Below are 23,830 nucleotides of genomic sequence, written 5' to 3'. Positions count from 1 at the left end.
AAAAAAGGTCAGAATTGTGACTAAAACTCGCAATTGTGAGGGAAAAAAGGTCAGAATTGTGACTAAAACTCGCAATTGTGATGGAAAAAGGTCAGAATTGTGACTAAAACTCGCAATTGTGTGGGAAAAAAGGTCAGAATTGTGACTAAAACTCGCAATTGTGAGGGAAAAAAGGTCAGAATTGTGACTAAAACTCGCAATTGTGAGGGAAAAAGGTCAGAATTGTGACTAAAACTCGCAATTGTGAGGGAAAAAAGGGCAGAATTGTGACAAACTCGAAAATGTGAGGAAAAAGGGCAGAATTGTGACTAAAACTCACAATTGTGAGAAAAAAAGTCAGAATTGTGACTAAAACTCGCAATAGTGTGGGAAAAAAGGTCAGAATTGTGACTAAAACTCGCAATAGTGTGGGAAAAAGGTCAGAATTGTGACTAAAACTCGCAATAGTGTGGGAAAAAAGGTCAGAATTGTGACTAAAACTCACAATTGTGAGAAAAAAGGTCAGAATTGTGACTAAAACTCGCAATTGTGTGGGAAAAAAGTCAGAATTGTGACTAAAACTCAATTGTGAGAGAAAAAGTCAGAATTGTGACAAACTCGAAAATGTGAGGAAAAAAGGTCAGAATTGTGACTAAAACTCGCAATTGTGTGGGAAAAAAGTTAGAATTGTGACTTTAAAACTCACAATTGTGAGAAAATAAATCAGAATTGTGACTTTAAAACTAACAATTGTAAGAAAAAAAGTCAGAATTGTGACTAAAACTCGCAATTGTGTGGGAAAAAATTTCAGAATTGTGACAAACTCAATTGTGAGGAAAAAAGGTCAGAATTGTGACTAAAACTCGCAATTGTGAGGAAAAAAAGGTCAGAATTGTGACTAAAACTCGCAATTGTGTGGGAAAAAATTTCAGAATTGTGACAAACTCAATTGTAAGAAAAAAAGTTAGAATTGTGACTAAAACTCGCAATTGTGAGGAAAAAAAGGTCAGAATTGTGACTAAAACTCGCAATTGTGAGGGAAAAAAGGTCAGAATTGTGACTTTAAAACTCACAATTGTAAGAAAAAAAGTTAGAATTGTGACTAAAACTCGCAATTGTGAGGGAAAAAAGGTCAGAATTGTGACTAAAACTCGCAATTGTGAGGGAAAAAAGGTCAGAATTGTGACTAAAACTCGCAATTGTGAGGGAAAAAAGGTCAGAATTGTGACTTTAAAACTCACAATTGTAAGAAAAAAAGTTAGAATTGTGACTAAAACTCGCAATTGTGTGGGAAAAAAGGTCAGAATTGTGACTAAAACTCGCAATTGTGAGGGAAAAAAGGTCAGAATTGTGACTAAAACTCGCAATTGTGAGGGAAAAAAGGTCAGAATTGTGACTAAAACTCGCAATTGTGAGGGAAAAAAGGTCAGAATTGTGACTAAAACTCGCAATTGTGAGGGAAAAAAGGTCAGAATTGTGACTTTAAAACTCACAATTGTAAGAAAAAAAGTTAGAATTGTGACTAAAACTCGCAATTGTGAGGGAAAAAAGGTCAGAATTGTGACTAAAACTCGCAATTGTGAGGGAAAAAAGGTCAGAATTGTGACTAAAACTCGCAATTGTGAGGGAAAAAAGGTCAGAATTGTGACTAAAACTCGCAATTGTGTGGGAAAAAAGGTCAGAATTGTGACTAAAACTCACAATTGTGAGGGAAAAAAGGTCAGAATTGTGACTAAAACTCGCAATAGTGTGGGAAAAAAGGTCAGAATTGTGACTAAAACTCGCAATTGTGAGGGAAAAAAGGTCAGAATTGTGACAAACTCGAAAATGTGAGGAAAAAGGGCAGAATTGTGACTAAAACTCGCAATTGTGAGGGAAAAAAGGTCAGAATTGTGACAAACTCGAAAATGTGAGGAAAAAGGGCAGAATTGTGACTAAAACTCACAATTGTGAGAAAAAAAGTCAGAATTGTGACTTTAAAACTCGCAATTGTGAGGAAAAAGGTCAGAATTGTGACTTTAAAACTCGCAATTGTGAGGGAAAAAAGGTCAGAATTGTGACTAAAACTCACAATTGTGAGAAAAAAGGTCAGAATTGTGACTAAAACTCGCAATTGTGAGAAAAAAAGTCAGAATTGTGACTTTAAAACTCGCAATTGTGAGGAAAAAAGTTAGAATTGTAACTAAAACTCGCAATTGTGTGGGAAAAAGGTCAGAATTGTGACTTTAAAACTAACAATTGTGAGAAAAAAAGTTAGAATTGTGACTAAAACTCGCAATTGTAAGAAAAAAAGTTAGAATTGTGACTAAAACTCGCAATTGTGTGGGAAAAAAGGTCAGAATTGTGACTAAAACTCGCAATTGTGTGGGAAAAAAGGTCAGAATTGTGACTAAAACTCAATTGTGAGAGAAAAAGTCAGAATTGTGACTAAAACTCGCAATTGTGTGGGAAAAAAGGTCAGAATTGTGACTAAAACTCGCAATTGTGTGGGAAAAAAGGTCAGAATTGTGACTAAAACTCAATTGTGAGGGAAAAAAGGTCAGAATTGTGACTAAAACTCGCAATTGTGTGGGAAAAAAGGTCAGAATTGTGACTAAAACTCGCAATTGTGTGGGAAAAAAGGTCAGAATTGTGACTTTAAAACTCACAATTGTGAGAAAAAAAGTTAGAATTGTGACTAAAACTCGCAATTGTGTGGGAAAAAGGTCAGAATTGTGACTTTAAAACTCACAATTGTGAGAAAAAAAGTTAGAATTGTGACTAAAACTCGCAATTGTGAGGGAAAAAAGGTCAGAATTGTGACTTTAAAACTCACAATTGTAAGAAAAAAAGTTAGAATTGTGACTAAAACTCGCAATTGTGTGGGAAAAAAGGTCAGAATTGTGACTAAAACTCGCAATTGTGAGGGAAAAAAGGTCAGAATTGTGACTAAAACTCGCAATTGTGATGGAAAAAGGTCAGAATTGTGACTAAAACTCGCAATTGTGTGGGAAAAAAGGTCAGAATTGTGACTAAAACTCGCAATTGTGTGGGAAAAAAGGTCAGAATTGTGACTAAAACTCGCAATTGTGAGGGAAAAAAGGTCAGAATTGTGACTAAAACTCGCAATTGTGAGGGAAAAAGGTCAGAATTGTGACTAAAACTCGCAATTGTGTGGGAAAAAAGGTCAGAATTGTGACTAAAACTCGCAATTGTGAGGGAAAAAGGTCAGAATTGTGACTAAAACTCGCAATTGTGAGGAAAAAAGGTCAGAATTGTGACTAAAACTCGCAATTGTGAGGGAAAAAGGTCAGAATTGTGACTAAAACTCGCAATTGTGTGGGAAAAAAGGTCAGAATTGTGACTAAAACTCGCAATTGTGAGGGAAAAAGGTCAGAATTGTGACTAAAACTCGCAATTGTGTGGGAAAAAAGGTCAGAATTGTGACTAAAACTCGCAATTGTGAGGGAAAAAAGGTCAGAATTGTGACTAAAACTCGCAATTGTGAGGGAAAAAAGGTCAGAATTGTGACTAAAACTCGCAATTGTGAGGGAAAAAGGTCAGAATTGTGACTAAAACTCGCAATTGTGAGGGAAAAAAGGGCAGAATTGTGACAAACTCGAAAATGTGAGGAAAAAGGGCAGAATTGTGACTAAAACTCACAATTGTGAGAAAAAAAGTCAGAATTGTGACTAAAACTCGCAATAGTGTGGGAAAAAAGGTCAGAATTGTGACTAAAACTCGCAATAGTGTGGGAAAAAGGTCAGAATTGTGACTAAAACTCGCAATAGTGTGGGAAAAAAGGTCAGAATTGTGACTAAAACTCACAATTGTGAGAAAAAAGGTCAGAATTGTGACTAAAACTCGCAATTGTGTGGGAAAAAAGTCAGAATTGTGACTAAAACTCAATTGTGAGAGAAAAAGTCAGAATTGTGACAAACTCGAAAATGTGAGGAAAAAAGGTCAGAATTGTGACTAAAACTCGCAATTGTGTGGGAAAAAAGTTAGAATTGTGACTTTAAAACTCACAATTGTGAGAAAATAAATCAGAATTGTGACTTTAAAACTAACAATTGTAAGAAAAAAAGTCAGAATTGTGACTAAAACTCGCAATTGTGTGGGAAAAAATTTCAGAATTGTGACAAACTCAATTGTGAGGAAAAAAGGTCAGAATTGTGACTAAAACTCGCAATTGTGAGGAAAAAAAGGTCAGAATTGTGACTAAAACTCGCAATTGTGTGGGAAAAAATTTCAGAATTGTGACAAACTCAATTGTAAGAAAAAAAGTTAGAATTGTGACTAAAACTCGCAATTGTGAGGAAAAAAAGGTCAGAATTGTGACTAAAACTCGCAATTGTGAGGGAAAAAAGGTCAGAATTGTGACTTTAAAACTCACAATTGTAAGAAAAAAAGTTAGAATTGTGACTAAAACTCGCAATTGTGAGGGAAAAAAGGTCAGAATTGTGACTAAAACTCGCAATTGTGAGGGAAAAAAGGTCAGAATTGTGACTAAAACTCGCAATTGTGAGGGAAAAAAGGTCAGAATTGTGACTTTAAAACTCACAATTATAAGAAAAAAAGTTAGAATTGTGACTAAAACTCGCAATTGTGTGGGAAAAAAGGTCAGAATTGTGACTAAAACTCGCAATTGTGAGGGAAAAAAGGTCAGAATTGTGACTAAAACTCGCAATTGTGAGGGAAAAAAGGTCAGAATTGTGACTAAAACTCGCAATTGTGAGGGAAAAAAGGTCAGAATTGTGACTAAAACTCGCAATTGTGAGGGAAAAAAGGTCAGAATTGTGACTTTAAAACTCACAATTGTAAGAAAAAAAGTTAGAATTGTGACTAAAACTCGCAATTGTGAGGGAAAAAAGGTCAGAATTGTGACTAAAACTCGCAATTGTGAGGGAAAAAAGGTCAGAATTGTGACTAAAACTCGCAATTGTGAGGGAAAAAAGGTCAGAATTGTGACTAAAACTCGCAATTGTGTGGGAAAAAAGGTCAGAATTGTGACTAAAACTCACAATTGTGAGGGAAAAAAGGTCAGAATTGTGACTAAAACTCGCAATAGTGTGGGAAAAAAGGTCAGAATTGTGACTAAAACTCGCAATTGTGAGGGAAAAAAGGTCAGAATTGTGACAAACTCGAAAATGTGAGGAAAAAGGGCAGAATTGTGACTAAAACTCGCAATTGTGAGGGAAAAAAGGTCAGAATTGTGACAAACTCGAAAATGTGAGGAAAAAGGGCAGAATTGTGACTAAAACTCACAATTGTGAGAAAAAAAGTCAGAATTGTGACTTTAAAACTCGCAATTGTGAGGAAAAAGGTCAGAATTGTGACTTTAAAACTCGCAATTGTGAGGGAAAAAAGGTCAGAATTGTGACTAAAACTCACAATTGTGAGAAAAAAGGTCAGAATTGTGACTAAAACTCGCAATTGTGTGGGAAAAAAGTTAGAATTGTGACTTTAAAACTCACAATTGTGAGAAAATAAATCAGAATTGTGACTTTAAAACTAACAATTGTAAGAAAAAAAGTTAGAATTGTGACTAAAACTCGCAATTGTGAGGGAAAAAAGGTCAGAATTGTGACTAAAACTCGCAATTGTGAGGGAAAAAAGGTCAGAATTGTGACTAAAACTCGCAATTGTGAGGGAAAAAAGGTCAGAATTGTGACTTTAAAACTCACAATTGTAAGAAAAAAAGTTAGAATTGTGACTAAAACTCGCAATTGTGTGGGAAAAAAGGTCAGAATTGTGACTAAAACTCGCAATTGTGAGGGAAAAAAGGTCAGAATTGTGACTAAAACTCGCAATTGTGAGGGAAAAAAGGTCAGAATTGTGACTAAAACTCGCAATTGTGAGGGAAAAAAGGTCAGAATTGTGACTAAAACTCGCAATTGTGAGGGAAAAAAGGTCAGAATTGTGACTTTAAAACTCACAATTGTAAGAAAAAAAGTTAGAATTGTGACTAAAACTCGCAATTGTGAGGGAAAAAAGGTCAGAATTGTGACTAAAACTCGCAATTGTGAAGGAAAAAAGGTCAGAATTGTGACTAAAACTCGCAATTGTGAGGGAAAAAAGGTCAGAATTGTGACTAAAACTCGCAATTGTGTGGGAAAAAAGGTCAGAATTGTGACTAAAACTCACAATTGTGAGGGAAAAAAGGTCAGAATTGTGACTAAAACTCGCAATAGTGTGGGAAAAAAGGTCAGAATTGTGACTAAAACTCGCAATTGTGAGGGAAAAAAGGTCAGAATTGTGACAAACTCGAAAATGTGAGGAAAAAGGGCAGAATTGTGACTAAAACTCGCAATTGTGAGGGAAAAAAGGTCAGAATTGTGACAAACTCGAAAATGTGAGGAAAAAGGGCAGAATTGTGACTAAAACTCACAATTGTGAGAAAAAAAGTCAGAATTGTGACTTTAAAACTCGCAATTGTGAGGAAAAAGGTCAGAATTGTGACTTTAAAACTCGCAATTGTGAGGGAAAAAAGGTCAGAATTGTGACTAAAACTCACAATTGTGAGAAAAAAGGTCAGAATTGTGACTAAAACTCGCAATTGTGTGGGAAAAAATGTCAGAATTGTGACTAAAACTCGCAATTGTGAGAAAAAAAGTCAAAATTGTGACTTTAAAACTCGCAATTGTGAGGAAAAGGTCAGAATTGTGACTTTAAAACTCGCAATTGTGAGAAAAAAAGTCAGAATTGTGACTTTAAAACTCGCAATTGTGAGGAAAAAAGTTAGAATTGTAACTAAAACTCGCAATTGTGTGGGAAAAAGGTCAGAATTGTGACTTTAAAACTAACAATTGTGAGAAAAAAAGTTAGAATTGTGACTAAAACTCGCAATTGTAAGAAAAAAAGTTAGAATTGTGACTAAAACTCGCAATTGTGTGGGAAAAAAGGTCAGAATTGTGACTAAAACTCGCAATTGTGTGGGAAAAAAGGTCAGAATTGTGACTAAAACTCAATTGTGAGAGAAAAAGTCAGAATTGTGACTAAAACTCGCAATTGTGTGGGAAAAAAGGTCAGAATTGTGACTAAAACTCGCAATTGTGTGGGAAAAAAGGTCAGAATTGTGACTAAAACTCAATTGTGAGGGAAAAAAGGTCAGAATTGTGACTAAAACTCGCAATTGTGTGGGAAAAAAGGTCAGAATTGTGACTAAAACTCGCAATTGTGTGGGAAAAAAGGTCAGAATTGTGACTTTAAAACTCACAATTGTGAGAAAAAAGTTAGAATTGTGACTAAAACTCGCAATTGTGTGGGAAAAAGGTCAGAATTGTGACTTTAAAACTCACAATTGTGAGAAAAAAAGTTAGAATTGTGACTAAAACTCGCAATTGTGAGGGAAAAAAGGTCAGAATTGTGACTTTAAAACTCACAATTGTAAGAAAAAAAGTTAGAATTGTGACTAAAACTCGCAATTGTGTGGGAAAAAAGGTCAGAATTGTGACTAAAACTCGCAATTGTGAGGGAAAAAAGGTCAGAATTGTGACTAAAACTCGCAATTGTGATGGAAAAAGGTCAGAATTGTGACTAAAACTCGCAATTGTGTGGGAAAAAAGGTCAGAATTGTGACTAAAACTCGCAATTGTGTGGGAAAAAAGGTCAGAATTGTGACTAAAACTCGCAATTGTGAGGGAAAAAAGGTCAGAATTGTGACTAAAACTCGCAATTGTGAGGGAAAAAGGTCAGAATTGTGACTAAAACTCGCAATTGTGAGGGAAAAAAGGGCAGAATTGTGACAAACTCGAAAATGTGAGGAAAAAGGGCAGAATTGTGACTAAAACTCACAATTGTGAGAAAAAAAGTCAGAATTGTGACTAAAACTCGCAATAGTGTGGGAAAAAAGGTCAGAATTGTGACTAAAACTCGCAATAGTGTGGGAAAAAAGGTCAGAATTGTGACTAAAACTCACAATTGTGAGAAAAAAGGTCAGAATTGTGACTAAAACTCGCAATTGTGTGGGAAAAAAGTCAGAATTGTGACTAAAACTCAATTGTGAGAGAAAAAGTCAGAATTGTGACAAACTCGAAAATGTGAGGAAAAAAGGTCAGAATTGTGACTAAAACTCGCAATTGTGTGGGAAAAAAGTTAGAATTGTGACTTTAAAACTCACAATTGTGAGAAAATAAATCAGAATTGTGACTTTAAAACTAACAATTGTAAGAAAAAAAGTCAGAATTGTGACTAAAACTCGCAATTGTGTGGGAAAAAATTTCAGAATTGTGACAAACTCAATTGTGAGGAAAAAAGGTCAGAATTGTGACTAAAACTCGCAATTGTGAGGAAAAAAAGGTCAGAATTGTGACTAAAACTCGCAATTGTGTGGGAAAAAATTTCAGAATTGTGACAAACTCAATTGTAAGAAAAAAAGTTAGAATTGTGACTAAAACTCGCAATTGTGAGGAAAAAAAGGTCAGAATTGTGACTAAAACTCGCAATTGTGAGGGAAAAAAGGTCAGAATTGTGACTTTAAAACTCACAATTGTAAGAAAAAAAGTTAGAATTGTGACTAAAACTCGCAATTGTGAGGGAAAAAAGGTCAGAATTGTGACTAAAACTCGCAATTGTGAGGGAAAAAAGGTCAGAATTGTGACTAAAACTCGCAATTGTGAGGGAAAAAAGGTCAGAATTGTGACTTTAAAACTCACAATTGTAAGAAAAAAAGTTAGAATTGTGACTAAAACTCGCAATTGTGTGGGAAAAAAGGTCAGAATTGTGACTAAAACTCGCAATTGTGAGGGAAAAAAGGTCAGAATTGTGACTAAAACTCGCAATTGTGAGGGAAAAAAGGTCAGAATTGTGACTAAAACTCGCAATTGTGAGGGAAAAAAGGTCAGAATTGTGACTAAAACTCGCAATTGTGAGGGAAAAAAGGTCAGAATTGTGACTTTAAAACTCACAATTGTAAGAAAAAAAGTTAGAATTGTGACTAAAACTCGCAATTGTGAGGGAAAAAAGGTCAGAATTGTGACTAAAACTCGCAATTGTGAGGGAAAAAAGGTCAGAATTGTGACTAAAACTCGCAATTGTGAGGGAAAAAAGGTCAGAATTGTGACTAAAACTCGCAATTGTGTGGGAAAAAAGGTCAGAATTGTGACTAAAACTCACAATTGTGAGGGAAAAAAGGTCAGAATTGTGACTAAAACTCGCAATAGTGTGGGAAAAAAGGTCAGAATTGTGACTAAAACTCGCAATTGTGAGGGAAAAAAGGTCAGAATTGTGACAAACTCGAAAATGTGAGGAAAAAGGGCAGAATTGTGACTAAAACTCGCAATTGTGAGGGAAAAAAGGTCAGAATTGTGACAAACTCGAAAATGTGAGGAAAAAGGGCAGAATTGTGACTAAAACTCACAATTGTGAGAAAAAAAGTCAGAATTGTGACTTTAAAACTCGCAATTGTGAGGAAAAAGGTCAGAATTGTGACTTTAAAACTCGCAATTGTGAGGGAAAAAAGGTCAGAATTGTGACTAAAACTCACAATTGTGAGAAAAAAGGTCAGAATTGTGACTAAAACTCGCAATTGTGTGGGAAAAAAGTTAGAATTGTGACTTTAAAACTCACAATTGTGAGAAAATAAATCAGAATTGTGACTTTAAAACTAACAATTGTAAGAAAAAAAGTCAGAATTGTGACTAAAACTCGCAATTGTGTGGGAAAAAATTTCAGAATTGTGACAAACTCAATTGTAAGAAAAAAAGTTAGAATTGTGACTAAAACTCGCAATTGTGAGGAAAAAAAGGTCAGAATTGTGACTAAAACTCGCAATTGTGAGGGAAAAAAGGTCAGAATTGTGACTTTAAAACTCACAATTGTAAGAAAAAAAGTTAGAATTGTGACTAAAACTCGCAATTGTGAGGGAAAAAAGGTCAGAATTGTGACTAAAACTCGCAATTGTGAGGGAAAAAAGGTCAGAATTGTGACTAAAACTCGCAATTGTGAGGGAAAAAAGGTCAGAATTGTGACTTTAAAACTCACAATTGTAAGAAAAAAAGTTAGAATTGTGACTAAAACTCGCAATTGTGTGGGAAAAAAGGTCAGAATTGTGACTAAAACTCGCAATTGTGAGGGAAAAAAGGTCAGAATTGTGACTAAAACTCGCAATTGTGAGGGAAAAAAGGTCAGAATTGTGACTAAAACTCGCAATTGTGAGGGAAAAAAGGTCAGAATTGTGACTAAAACTCGCAATTGTGAGGGAAAAAAGGTCAGAATTGTGACTAAAACTCACAATTGTGAGGGAAAAAAGGTCAGAATTGTGACTAAAACTCGCAATTGTGAGGGAAAAAAGGTCAGAATTGTGACTAAAACTCGCAATTGTGAGGGAAAAAGGTCAGAATTGTGACTAAAACTCGCAATTGTGTGGGAAAAAAGGTCAGAATTGTGACTAAAACTCGCAATTGTGTGGGAAAAAAGGTCAGAATTGTGACTAAAACTCGCAATTGTGAGGGAAAAAGGTCAGAATTGTGACTAAAACTCACAATTGTGTGGGAAAAAAGGTCAGAATTGTGACTAAAACTCGCAATTGTGAGGGAAAAAAGGTCAGAATTGTGACTAAAACTCGCAATTGTGAGGGAAAAAGGTCAGAATTGTGACTAAAACTCGCAATTGTGTGGGAAAAAAGGTCAGAATTGTGACTAAAACTCGCAATTGTGTGGGAAAAAAGGTCAGAATTGTGACTAAAACTCGCAATTGTGAGGGAAAAAGGTCAGAATTGTGACTAAAACTCACAATTGTGTGGGAAAAAAGGTCAGAATTGTGACTAAAACTCGCAATTGTGAGGGAAAAAAGGTCAGAATTGTGACTAAAACTCGCAATTGTGAGGGAAAAAGGTCAGAATTGTGACTAAAACTCGCAATTGTGTGGGAAAAAAGGTCAGAATTGTGACTAAAACTCGCAATTGTGTGGGAAAAAAGGTCAGAATTGTGACTAAAACTCGCAATTGTGAGGGAAAAAAGGTCAGAATTGTGACTAAAACTCGCAATTGTGAGGGAAAAAGGTCAGAATTGTGACAAACTCGAAAATGTGAGGAAAAAGGGCAGAATTGTGACTAAAACTCACAATTGTGAGAAAAAAAGTCAGAATTGTGACTAAAACTCGCAATAGTGTGGGAAAAAAGGTCAGAATTGTGACTAAAACTCGCAATAGTGTGGGAAAAAGGTCAGAATTGTGACTAAAACTCGCAATAGTGTGGTAAAAAAGGTCAGAATTGTGACTAAAACTCGCAATTGTGTGGGAAAAAAGTCAGAATTGTGACTTTAAAACTCGCAATTGTGAGAAAAAAAGTCAGAATTGTGACTTTAAAACTCGCAATTGTGAGGAAAAAAGTCTGAATTTTGAGATAAAGTCGCAATTGCTTTTTTTATTTTAATATTTAGTGGTGGAAACGGGCTTCCACACATTTCTTAACTATATACAATACAATGATGGTTATTAATATAGCGTTCATATTGCAAAAAGGAGGAATGGCCAAACCAATTCAGTCTCCTGGAAACTGCAGTGAGAAGTGAGAATGAGCAGGTCGTACGTTGTATTTTTTAAAGTATCCCATGTAGCGCAAGACCCCGATCCACACAAACATGGTGCCGGTGCCGAGCAGGATACTGCACAGGTCATAACTCGCCACGGCCTGAGAAAGACAGTCATTTCACTCATTTAACAACAGTATGCAAAAGATTGAAAGATTTAGATAGATGACATCAGCAAGTAACACCAATGCTGCAATTAATTGATCAAAAATACTGTAAAACTTAGAAAACATGTTTTAAATTTTAATATTTCAATGTGAACGATGTACACTACCGATCAAAAGTTTTAGATAGGTAAGTTTTTTTAATGTTTTTAAAGAAGTCTCTTCTTCTCACCAAGGCTGCATTTATGCTATTACAAATACAACAAAACCTGTAATATTGTGAAATATTATTAAAATATAAAATAACCGTTTTCTATTTGAATATATTTTAAAATGTAATTTATTCCTGTGATCAAAGCTGGATTTATCATCATGACTCTATTCTTCAGTGTCACATGATCCTTGAGGATATATATATAAACCGATAAATCAGATGAGTTACACATCACAACAAGCAGAGGACACAATCTGCCATTGTATCTATATGTTAAGTTTATTTAACAAAAAAAGGCAGTTACTTGTGATCCTTTTTAACTTGTGTTTAGAAGATTTCTGACCTTTAGCTGGATGATGATCTTCAGCAGAGAGCCGGTGATGGTGAGAACGTCACTAACGATGATGAGGATGTACCAGCCGTTAATGAACTCCATACGGTTGGAGAACGACACACGTTTGCTGTAACGACTGGAGAAGAACGCCGTGTATTCCTAAAGAACAGATCAACATGTGATTACTGCCTGAATTTTGATTGTCTAAAAATACAAGTTTTCTGCATGACACATTTGGTAACACTTTACAGTAAGGTCTCATTTGTTAACATTGTATAAATCTGACCCGTTTCATTTATGTATGACTAAAAAATATGCATCACATTAAATTTTAGTTTGTTTATGTTAAAAATTCAAATTCATGGCAATATTATAAGCATTTCAAATGTCGGTCAAAATTTTGGTAACACTAATAAAATACAATAAAGTTTTGTAGCATCTGGAGTCTCTCTCATCAGGATCAAAGATGAGTCAATTCTGATGTTTAGGGTGGATAGCTTTTAGCCACATATAAATTAGGGGCCCGATGCCAACGAGTCTGGGCAAGTGACATCTTAGACAGGTTTGTGACCGAATTGAAATGAGACAGGCAGCATCTTTGGAAAACTGTGGCAACTTCAATCAGATTGTTATCTGGTCACATGACTTGAACCCTGTTCCCCCCTTCACATTCTCCCAGACAGAGAGACGCAGAGACTCTTGCCAATACACACACACTTTCCTTATGAAGCTTTAATTAAAACTATTACAGACTGTATATGAGGTATCATTGTGTGTATGTATGCTCCATATGTCATACCAACAAAGTCATGATGTATAAACAATGTAAGTTCATTTTAAATGCTTGTATTCCTGTGTAAGAATGTATCTCTGCTTTAATATCTCCCAGCCATAACGTGTTTGATATCTAAATATTCCTCTCTCTTTGTCTTAATCAACGATGCACAGAATAGGATTATGAAATGTATCATTAATACGTTTAGCAAACTTGGGAGTAAAACTGTATAAAATCGACACCCTTTACGACACCTGATAAAACATGCAAATTAGGTCGTAAACAGAGACAAAGAGAATTTTTCCCGCTCAGAATTCAACCTCTGGATTGGGTAAACTAACCCAGAAGGGGTGTGGATTAATTGTCTTAAAAGACAAGTGGAAACATTTCTTTGGCCTCTTCTCTACTCGTCCTCGGACCTTTCCTCCCGTCCTCTGAAGCCGGCTCACCTCTTGCCACGAGGCTTCGGCCCTGGCTAAGAGGTGAAGTCAGAGTGGTTGTTTCCTTTGAAGTCAGCGCGCTCCGCTACTCAGTCCTTGGACAAAGGCGGACAGGCACTGAACACCATCAAGGAACTTCCATAACTTCGAAGGAAACCTTCCTCTCCTTTGGCAACATTCACTTTCAAACTACCTTCAAACTTCCCGCTGATCGGAGATCACTTGGAAGAACTGAGAGAGAGCGCTCCAGCTCACAGAACACTCTTGAGAGGACTCACACGCATTCTTTTATACTCAACACAAAGCAACCCATGCAAGTATAAATTCCATCGAAATTTAGATGCGTTTAAGACTAGTAACCCTGTTTAAGGTGATATTGTTCTTTACTGGCTCTCTGTAGTAGTTTGTGAAATACCATTCTGAACCCTTCCTTTCTCTTCTTTCTCCTTTCCTATTTCGTTACCTGTCGTTATTCTGCATATACATGTATTCTTTATCTAGTTAGTTGTATTCGTAGTGTCAATTATTAAAACCATTGTATCCATGTGTAATTGTCATTGTTACTGCTCACAAGACATAAGTCACTTTAATGTTCAGATCTAGCTACAGCTCTCATGAGTATCTTTGAATACTTTAACTAATATCCCAATAGCTCAGAAAGTTTATTCTTTGTGGCCAGAAGAGTAACCTTCCCAGAGATTTGGTAGAAAGAATAAAAGCTTTGAGAGTTGATAAGAGATTGTACTGATCGTTTGTTAAAAGAACGGATCAGATGAGTTTTGAATTAATTCTTTAAAGGTTATTCTGTAATGATTTAATATATATTCGTTAATTGCAATCCATTGTTGTTAACCAAATTTATATTGCTTAAATACCTAGGTTAGGTGTGTCCTATTGGGTGATTTGAAGATTTATTGTTTGATCATAACCAGTTATGATAAATAATAAATAATTAAATATTAATCCCCATAATTCCCTATTGAGCTAATTTAATTTACTAATATATGTAGCCCAGTCACTACAGTTTCATTAGTTGACTACTCAATATGAACTAACAATGAGCAATACATTTGTTACAGTATTTATTAATCTTTGTTAATTTTAATAAAAATCCAGCTGTTCATTAATTTTTAATGTTAGCTCACAGTGCATTAACTAATGTTGTCAAATATAACATTTGATTTTAATCACGTAGTAAATGTTGGAATTAACATTAAGATTAATGGTATCGGTATAAGTATTCTTAGTTTATATTAACTGAAGTAGTTGATTAATGAAACCTTATTGTGTTATCAAAATTCAGACCTACATTTAAGATAAATATTTGAAATGCATGTAATATTTCCATTCATTTGGACATAAAACAAACTTAATGTGATACATATTTTTCAGTCATAAATAAATTAAACGGATCCAATTTCTACACTCAAACAATGTTGTAAAAAGTTATTTGTATTTATTTTATTCTATTTGAATAATCCTATTTTCAAAATTGCTTAGAATTAAAAATAATTCTGGTCACTCTGAAAATAATTACATTTATTCAGTTAATGGCAGTCATAATGTGTGGATAATCAAGCAATGTTTAATATAATGTACGACATTGAAACAAATTGTATTTATTGATAATAAATAAATATATTAAAAAAACATTCAGTTTATTAGCGCTATTACAGAACTCTGACCCGTTTCCTATATGTATGATTGAAAAATATGCATTGCATTTATTTATTTATTTTTGTTCAAATGTGTAAAACAAATGAAAATGAAATTTTATCTGCAATTTTTTTTTAAATGAGTGTGAGTCTTTATTTAAAGTAACTTACAGAAAACATCATATGACTAGGAATATAAACTTTTATGATACTTTTTATGATACTCCTTTTTGGAGCTTGACCGCATAAATCACCTTCTACTTTCACTGTGTAGAAAACAACAGCTCAGACATTCAAATATGTTTTTTTGTGTTTCATGGTAAGTGTTTATTTTTGTATCTCTATGATTTATTGCACAAATATCACTGAACAAACGAGGACGCAGAAACTCACCAACTGCAGCAGGACTCCAGCTTTCAGCGAGCGCATGCAAAGAAACAGCGACAGCAGGAGTATCAGGATAACCATGACATCAAACAGAACCATAATGTACATGTTCCTCGGGGCTACACACAAAAACATTCATTAAAATGAGTATAAAGTGCATAAACACTTCAGATCAATGGCTCCTCCTAATTAAACCATCCAAAATACACATAAGCATTCATTTCATTGCCCTTTATGTAGATTTCGATTATGATTCATATCCTTAAAGAGTTGTTCCTCCACTTCAGCTGCACTTATACACACCAAAACTTACAGTTTTATTCCTGACTATATTCTGAAGGTTTCTACTGAGGGGTTTGTTCATATATCATTCACACTGGTTTATAGAACATTTTATTCCTAAAAATTTGTTTTTTTCTGTCTATTGACAGTATTTTCTGATTTAAGGCAAGACTCTTAAATCCTGCACTGGTCAATTTTGATATTATGAGTTATTTTGCCTCCATTACATGTCTTCTTTCAGACTAGTGGAAAGAAAACATCCAAAACACACATTTAAGTCTTTATTTTATTGCACTTTATGTATTAGCGTCTATAGATTTTGTTTATGATTCATATCTTTAAAGAGTTGTTCCTCCACTTCAGCTGCATGTATACACACCAAAACTTACAGTTTTATTCCTGACTATATTTTGAAGGTTTCTACTAAGGGGTTTGTTCATATATCATTCACACTGATTTATAGAACATTTTATTCCTAAAACATGGTAAAAAAAATTATCTTTCATGTCTGTTGACAGTATTTTCTGATTTATGGAGAGATAGAAAGAGATATAAAAAATCCCCTCACTAAAAACCTTTAAATCTAATATGTCAACAAACTCAAACAATAATTTTGAACCTGGCTTTATCCAATGTTCAGATTTATGTTCTGGAAATGAATGCAAATAAGTGCATATTTTTTACATTTAAACATTTCAGTAAACTTATAATAAAAAAAGTTTGTAATTGTTAAATGTAATAATCAATAAACTGGGGAAATATGATGAAGTATGAGGTGGTGTCTCAAAGATAACAGTGCAATTTAATTTCTTTTATCACAATCAATTTAATTTTACATACTTGTCAACCCCCTTTTTGAGAATAGATGTTAAAATGCACTGTCCAAACTTAAATAGTTGTAATTCAAGAATGCTTTGGAATATAGACCTAAGTTTGGTCTTGTTTTAAAGATACTAAATGAATTATTGAAGTGAAAGCACTTCAAAAAAGTTAAGTATGAAAAAGTTATGGAAGTTAAAATGTACTGTAAGTCAAATGTACTGTTCTAAATATTTTTTATTTTATTTAAAATATTTTTATTTTACTAAATAATTTTTACTTCAAAATTACACTAAAATCAAAGCCATATGTCTAACCCAGTTGTGTTCCAAATTTTAAGCTGATACCACAAAAAAATCACACAAAAAGTTCCTATTAGATTTTGTTTAAGCTCTCTACCAAAAACAGCCACCGGGTGAAACCCATATTCCATTGAACATTTTTTATGCATTCTCCTGTAACAAATTCCTGTCCAAATATCAAAATATTGAACCTTGAGACCCAGCCATTTACAACAATATGTTATTTGTCAAGATAAGAAAAGGTCAAATACAGGATTGGATTGATGTTTTAAAAAGCCTTTTCAACATGGAGAGAATTACATTTTAGGTGAATTTTCTGGGGGATATGTTTGCTGATTTCTGGTCCAAATGGATTTAGTACATAACTCCTATTGAACCAAATACTTTTTTGATATAGAATTAATGTTTTTTTCTTTATTATTGGCTCATCTACTTGCCTCTTCTTTAGTAAATAGTTTCTGATGTGTTAAAACTGAGGATAACTTAGAGATACATTGAGGTGTTTTGTATTATGAAGAACTTGTCATTGTAGATTTTTGCTATTCCTGAGAAACTTTTTTTTTTTAAAGAGTAAAGCTTTAAAAGTGACAAATGTGAACTGATGCGAATTTTTTAATTTGTAATATTTTTTTTTTTTACAAAAACAAACAAACTTTAAAAATTTAAAAGGTTTGGATTATAGGACTTTGTAATATGAAACCTGACACCGCTAGGGGCGGAGCCCACTAAAATAATTTAAGCTGCGTTTCCACCACAGGAACTTTGGGTGGTACTTTGTGTGTTTTGACCGCAGGAACCAGGGTCTAAATGAAGTTCCGGGTAAATATTTCCCCCTCCAAACGGCCCTGCTCGCGAGGTAGTACTTTTTCAAAGTTCAGGAACTTTCGAGGGCGGGACTTGGACGCTGAACATGCTGATTGGTTTAGCTCACGCAGCATTTTATTTCAACCGGCATTTTTAAAGGCTTTTGCGAGGTTCGGTCTACGTTCAGTAAGTAATCAGTATTGCTCTCTGTCTGGCGCGCGTTCATCTCAGCCATCTCACGTGCAATGTCCGTAACAGCTGATAATAATATTCATTGTCATTTTAAATCTAGCTTTACAAGCTTTCTGAATATACTGCTGAATCTGTATATTAGTGCTCTTTTCTGTCGTTGTTAATTTCCTCTTTAGTAAACCTAACGTTATACATAACCAGCAAAAGCAGCACAGCTTGAATCTCTTCCATACTGGTTATTCATTTTTTTACAGTCTGTTTTTCACCATGTAAACGACCTGACCGATTACTTTTAAGTGTGTGTCCTTACATGACGTGACAGCGCGCACCGCGCTCACGTTGACAAGAGAGGAAAGTTAATTTTTCTGAGGGGTAAACTTTTTATTTCGTGAGCTATGAAGATAATGTTGGAATAATGACAGCGTATATTGCCCCAGGCAGTTTTTGCTTTAACTGCGCCTGACAGAAGAATTATTATTTTTTTCTGAGATGATTATTACACTTTACAACAAATAAATAGCTTATATAATACTGTATTAGTCCTGGTGGCCGTTAAGAGTTGCTATGGCTACAGTAAACACATTCCAGCTGCTGGAGAAAACAGCGGCGACATTTTTGATGCGGCAGACAAACTGCACGTCACAAAATGATTGCGATTGAAAGTCATCACATGTAAACACCAGATCGGTATAGATAAGGTCTCAGGTAAACAGTCCACTAAATCTTTCAATCGGTACACACAAAAATGATTACTGTCCGTCACTGACATGGAGGAGCAGACGCGCAGTCCTACATCACCGGACTAATCTGCCTAATCTTCACGATACTTTATTTAGCGGTGGAAACGCAGACAGTTGCAGGTCTGGGGGGAGAAACGTTCCTGTAAAAAAGTTCCTGGTACAAATTGTTCCAGGTAATTTTGGTGGAAACGGGGCTTAAGAGTACCAAGAGAACCAAGTTTTCTTGGTAATGTAACGTTTCAAAATGGGATGAATGTTGAGTTTGTACATCTTCAAATAATATCTATTTTTTTATTATTAATAAAATATGTGATATGGAATAAGGCAATAAATAAAAAAAATAGCGAATGTAAATTTTTCACGAAAGCATTCCAGCCCAACTTCAAGCTCTCTAACTTTTTCCATCCAGGGGTCTGTTCTTCGTACGTGGCTTAACTCGGTTAGCTGCATTTGATTGTTGGTGATTTCACCTGATCTCGGATTGTTTGGTTCTTTGACGCTCATCCTGGATTTGTTGTCATAGCAACAGCTCAGTTAGCTTAAACCTGCTTATTTCATGTAAACAGGATTAGATCGCATCTTTAGGTGATGCTTATAATCTGTCCCAGCCACTGCTACTTTATTACATTAAGAGTTCATTACTGAACCAGGGACGATAATCCTTTTAAATAATTATAATAATAATAATAATAATAATAATATTAGAGTTAATTATAGAGTTAATTGACGGATATTATGGAATGGTTTGATACAGCTCAAGTAACAAATGTAACAAATCTGCCTCAAATTGAATAAAAAATGTAATTACAATATTGAAATAAAAATGTAAAGGGTGTACAAATACTATAAAATTGTGAATATCATTGGGAATCATGTTCATCAAAACAGTGCACATTTAATTTATCTAAATTTTATGTTAGTTTGGTTGTTTGTCTGTTTCCTCATAAAGGTCCAGAATTCGTGTTTTTCTTCTTTTTTTCTTTGTCAAGTTTTTGGCCTTTTTAATTATATGATGTCATTACGTTGTCTTGCCGCCAGCCAACCGCTGCTGATCGTGGTTTCAAATATCGATCATCTGCCCTCTTCAGGGAACACAAGAACGAGCAGTGATCTCAGATAACTTCATCCAGATATTTTAATCCAATCCACAAATTCGTTTGAAAAACCAAATTAGCCAGAGATCAGTTATCAGGATTAAAAGGTCTGGGATCTGTCAAATCATCTCGGATGTGTTAAGTGAAGAACAGACCACTGTACATTTTTTTAATGACGGTGTCAAAATAATCAAGTGATTATTAAAGCTGAAGAGTAAAAGCTTAAGGGTTTTGTACAACAGAAATTGAGAATTTGTAAACAGTAGGGCTGTACAATAAATCGAAATTATCGAAATATCGCAGATGTACATATCGCAATAAGCATATCAAAATGGCACGCAATATCTGAATGATTTTAATAGGCTACTTCAACATTGTGAAAAGTGTATGTTTTAGGTCGACGCATAGCAGAGAATAGACTGGGCACACGACTGTTACTTATGGGACTTGCCTGATGTTAAAGAGAGTTTTAAACGCAATAATTTACAAAAAAACAAAAACTTACAGTCTCACGCTATCTGACACACACACACACACACACACACACACACACACACACACACACACACAAACAGAAACGTAAACGATTTGGGATATAAATGTTTGCTAAAACACTGCTGGTCACTTTTAAAAGTTGTAGCGATGCTTTCTTTTCCCAGAGAGAATGTGAAACACAAATGGTTTCATAACTGAAATAGATTTTACTCACTAATACCAAAATTGTATCGCATAACGAATATCGCATTATTTAATAAGATATTGCATATTGCATTTTTCTTCAATATCACACAGCCCTAGTAAACAGTGGAGAATCATGGGAAATACTCACATGCATCATTCACGGTCAAGTCTCTGCATTTATAAATCTGCACGTCGTTGTCCAGGTCAATCACGATTTTCCCACTGTGGGGCTTGTTGTCAAAAGTGATCTGCTCATAAAAAATACAAATAAAAACAATAACAACAACAAAAAAACTTTTTTTTATTTGCACTTCCGTTCAAACATCTGAAATCATTACGATTTTTTAAGCATCTTATGCTCAACCGGCATTTGTTTGATTAAAAAAAATACACTAAAAACTGTGAAATATTCCTCCAGTGTAAATCATCTGGGGCTAGTTGCACTTAGCCACTATGTTAAGACTTTAAAGGGTTACTTCAGCGATTGGCATATGGCTTTGTATCAGTAGAAACCCTGGAGTATATTCAAATGATTGTGCTTATGTAACGAGGTTGAAATGGTTTTATTTCACAAGATTTTCCTGTTAATATACATTTAATTCTGTTCTACAATTGTTTTAACCATAGTTTCTAAAAAATACATAAAAAGGGTCTGTAAGGAGGTAATGGTTCAAACCCCCCTCCCTCCTGTTACAACAAAGTGGTTCAGGCCAGGCAGCTATACCTGCCGTTTTGCTCTTTTAGCAGTCTTTTCCGTCTTTCTCCCGAACGAAAGAGGTGTGCTGTGTTCTATGCTGCAGATTAGTTGTTAGCATTTGAGAATAATCCACACACATAAATACACAATGTTTAAACTCTTTATTTGATTCATTTTGGCACTTACAAATGTAAGATCATATATACTCAACATATATTGAGAAATGTTATTATTGTTGGCAGTGTCACTAACGTGAGCTGAAGCTGTCGTGACGGCCTGTCTATATAAAAATACATTTTCTATGCAGGTATGCATTGATTAACCATATTTTTGTATTTTTAAGTTATATTGTTGTTTCATGTGTATAAGGTGTTCATGGAGTTACTATGTTTTTTTTTCATCGGTGTTTTGTGTTAGCTTTGTCCTCCTTATCCTTTCGTTTGTTGGTCCTTGTCTTTTCCTTTTGTCTTTCCTTTCCGTCTTTCTCCCGAACGAAAGAGTGTCACTAACGTGAGCTGAAGCTGTCGTGACGGCCTGCCTATATAAAAATACATTTTCTATGCAGACCCAATCCGACGTTCTCCTGTCATTCTTCACTGATTTTCAACACAACGCAGACTACAAGAAGCATACGGTTACACTTACCCCCTCATATCCCCCTGAGACAAGAGATTTATGCATTTTATTTCTGGAAAAATTCCTCCTATGATGCAAATTGACGATATTTGCATAATAGGAGGAATGTTTGGCCAAAGGCTAAAGACTACAGCCAGCAGAGGAAGCCATTTCCTCATGTTTTGAACCCGCGCATGAGTGATGGAGATCACACTCACAGCTCAGCTCAGCTACAGGCACTCATTTAAACGGAGTGATGGTGAGCAATGTAAGTCTTTTAACTTCTCAAATTAATTTCTATGAAAGTTAAGCTTGCAAAGGCATGAACTGAAAAGTGCCAGACTGAACTCGCGTTGTGAATGTATGCCGCGAGTACCTCAGCTCTCATCATGAGCTCATCAGCTCATTTATCTCACTCCTGCAGTTAGTGCTCAGTGCTGTGAGACTCGCGCGGTGACTCTCTCATTATATTGAACAGACACGTTCAGTTTTTAATTGTAGTGTCTTCTCTAACTTAGTCACAGTAATCTAGTAGCGGTGGCTGTGGGAATGGCCTCACAGGGCAGTGAAGCATTCTGGGAATTGTAGTCTTTCATCCCCATGAGACAAAAATACTAAAAGGCAGTACTTCTCAGTCTAAAAGGCACCAAATTCAAAAATATTTTCACATTTCTACTACATTGATGACCCAGTTTAAATACAAATTCATCTTCCCAGCACTGAAGTACCCCTTTAAGCAATAATTTGTCCAACTAGCAATTAGTCAAATTGTAATCAGTCTTACTTTTCTAATTCAAATTGAACCGATCTACCATTTTATGTAACTGATTTAAAAAAGTTAGGACCAGTCTTAAAGAAAAAAAATAGATGATTTACTTTTAAGACTAGTCTAAGTGGTTTTATGCAACCGGCCCCTGTTCTCTACGTGAATATATAGTAAAGTGTGATTTATTCCTGTGATCAAAGCTGAATTTATCGTCATTACTCCAGTCTTGAGAGTCACATGATCCTTCACTAATCATTCTCATAGGAGGATTTGATGAACACACATTGCTGAAAACAGCTTCATATTTTTCTGTGAACTAGGTGATGATCATGTGTTCAGTAAAGGAAAAACCTGCAAACTATTCCAGCTGAGAATCCTTCCCGTTTTATCCCTCTCATGAGTTTATGAGTGTAAGAGGAAATGAAGATGAATGCGTCATACCGTAATGTTGAAGACGTAGCAGTCTGGAAGCTCGTGATACTGAACCGTCTCCAGGTTAATGGCTTTCAGAGTGAATCTCACAGTCACCGCCAACAACCTGACCAACACACACGTTGAAATGTGGGGACATTACATAGGCGCAATGGTTTTAATACTGTACAAACCGTATTTTCTATCCACTGCCCCTACCCCTAAACCTACCCAAAAACAAGCACACACACACGTTTCTTTTTGTTAAATGTGGGGACATTCCATAGGCATAATGTTTTTTATACTGAACAAACCCCTGCCCTAAACCTACCTAAGGTCATGCAGATTAAGGCATTAATATGTGCTTTATATGGAAGGGATAATGTCCACCCAGCCGGTTGTTATCGCAGAATAAACCCCTTTAGAGTGATCAGGACCCCGACGCGAAGCGGAGCGTCACTCTGAAGGGGTTTATTCTGAGATAACAACCGGCTGGGTGGACATTATCCCGCTTATTACACGCCTACTAGTCTCAAATAAATTAGACACAAAATATTGTCTTGAGATTAAATATTTTATTAGCTCTTACGCAAAGCTTCCGCGAAGAAAAACAGTTCCAACCTGCTTTAAGCCTTTATCTATAGCTGCTAAATGTTGAGAATGAATGCTGAAAGGGTTAGTTCAGCCAAAAATGAAACCAAGCCTATGATTTACTCACCCTCAAGTCATTATAGGTGTTTATGACATTCTTCTGTCAGACAAATACAATCAGAGTTATATTTAAAAAGTCCAGGCTAACGTTAATCCCAGCAGTAGTTGTGTTTGAAGTCCATAAAAAATGCAGCTGTCCGTCAAATAACGTGCTCCACACGACTCCGATGGGTTAATAGAGCTTCTGATTCCAATCGATGCGTTTGTGTCAGAAAAATATCCATATTAAAAACTTTATAAAGGAAACCTGCCTTGAAGTCTTCCATTGTAACCCACGGCTGTTTAAGCCACAAGATGGCGCCAGCGTTAAGCACAGAA

At 35.2% G+C, this 23,830-nt stretch overlaps 1 protein-coding gene across 2 annotated transcripts in view; it reads right to left on the bottom strand.

Annotated features, from left to right (window-relative positions):
- The window catches only part of mcoln3b (mucolipin TRP cation channel 3b), a 76,784-nt gene that overhangs the window by 20,867 nt on the left and 32,087 nt on the right, over positions 1-23,830 (bottom strand). For both annotated transcript variants that reach the window (XM_067445323.1, XM_067445324.1), the window contains exons 6-10: positions 22,832-22,928; positions 20,461-20,560; positions 15,405-15,517; positions 12,151-12,300; positions 11,489-11,590 (exon numbers count right to left, since the gene is read on the bottom strand). In XM_067445323.1, the coding sequence (XP_067301424.1) occupies positions 11,489-11,590; positions 12,151-12,300; positions 15,405-15,517; positions 20,461-20,560; positions 22,832-22,928 (562 nt within the window). The remainder of the gene's footprint in view (positions 1-11,488; positions 11,591-12,150; positions 12,301-15,404; positions 15,518-20,460; positions 20,561-22,831; positions 22,929-23,830) is intronic.

The sequence above is a fragment of the Pseudorasbora parva genome, chromosome 6, assembly GCF_024679245.1.
Source record: "Pseudorasbora parva isolate DD20220531a chromosome 6, ASM2467924v1, whole genome shotgun sequence".
Classification (NCBI taxonomy): domain Eukaryota; kingdom Metazoa; phylum Chordata; class Actinopteri; order Cypriniformes; family Gobionidae; genus Pseudorasbora; species Pseudorasbora parva.
This window is presented reverse-complemented; position numbering and strand designations above follow the sequence as displayed.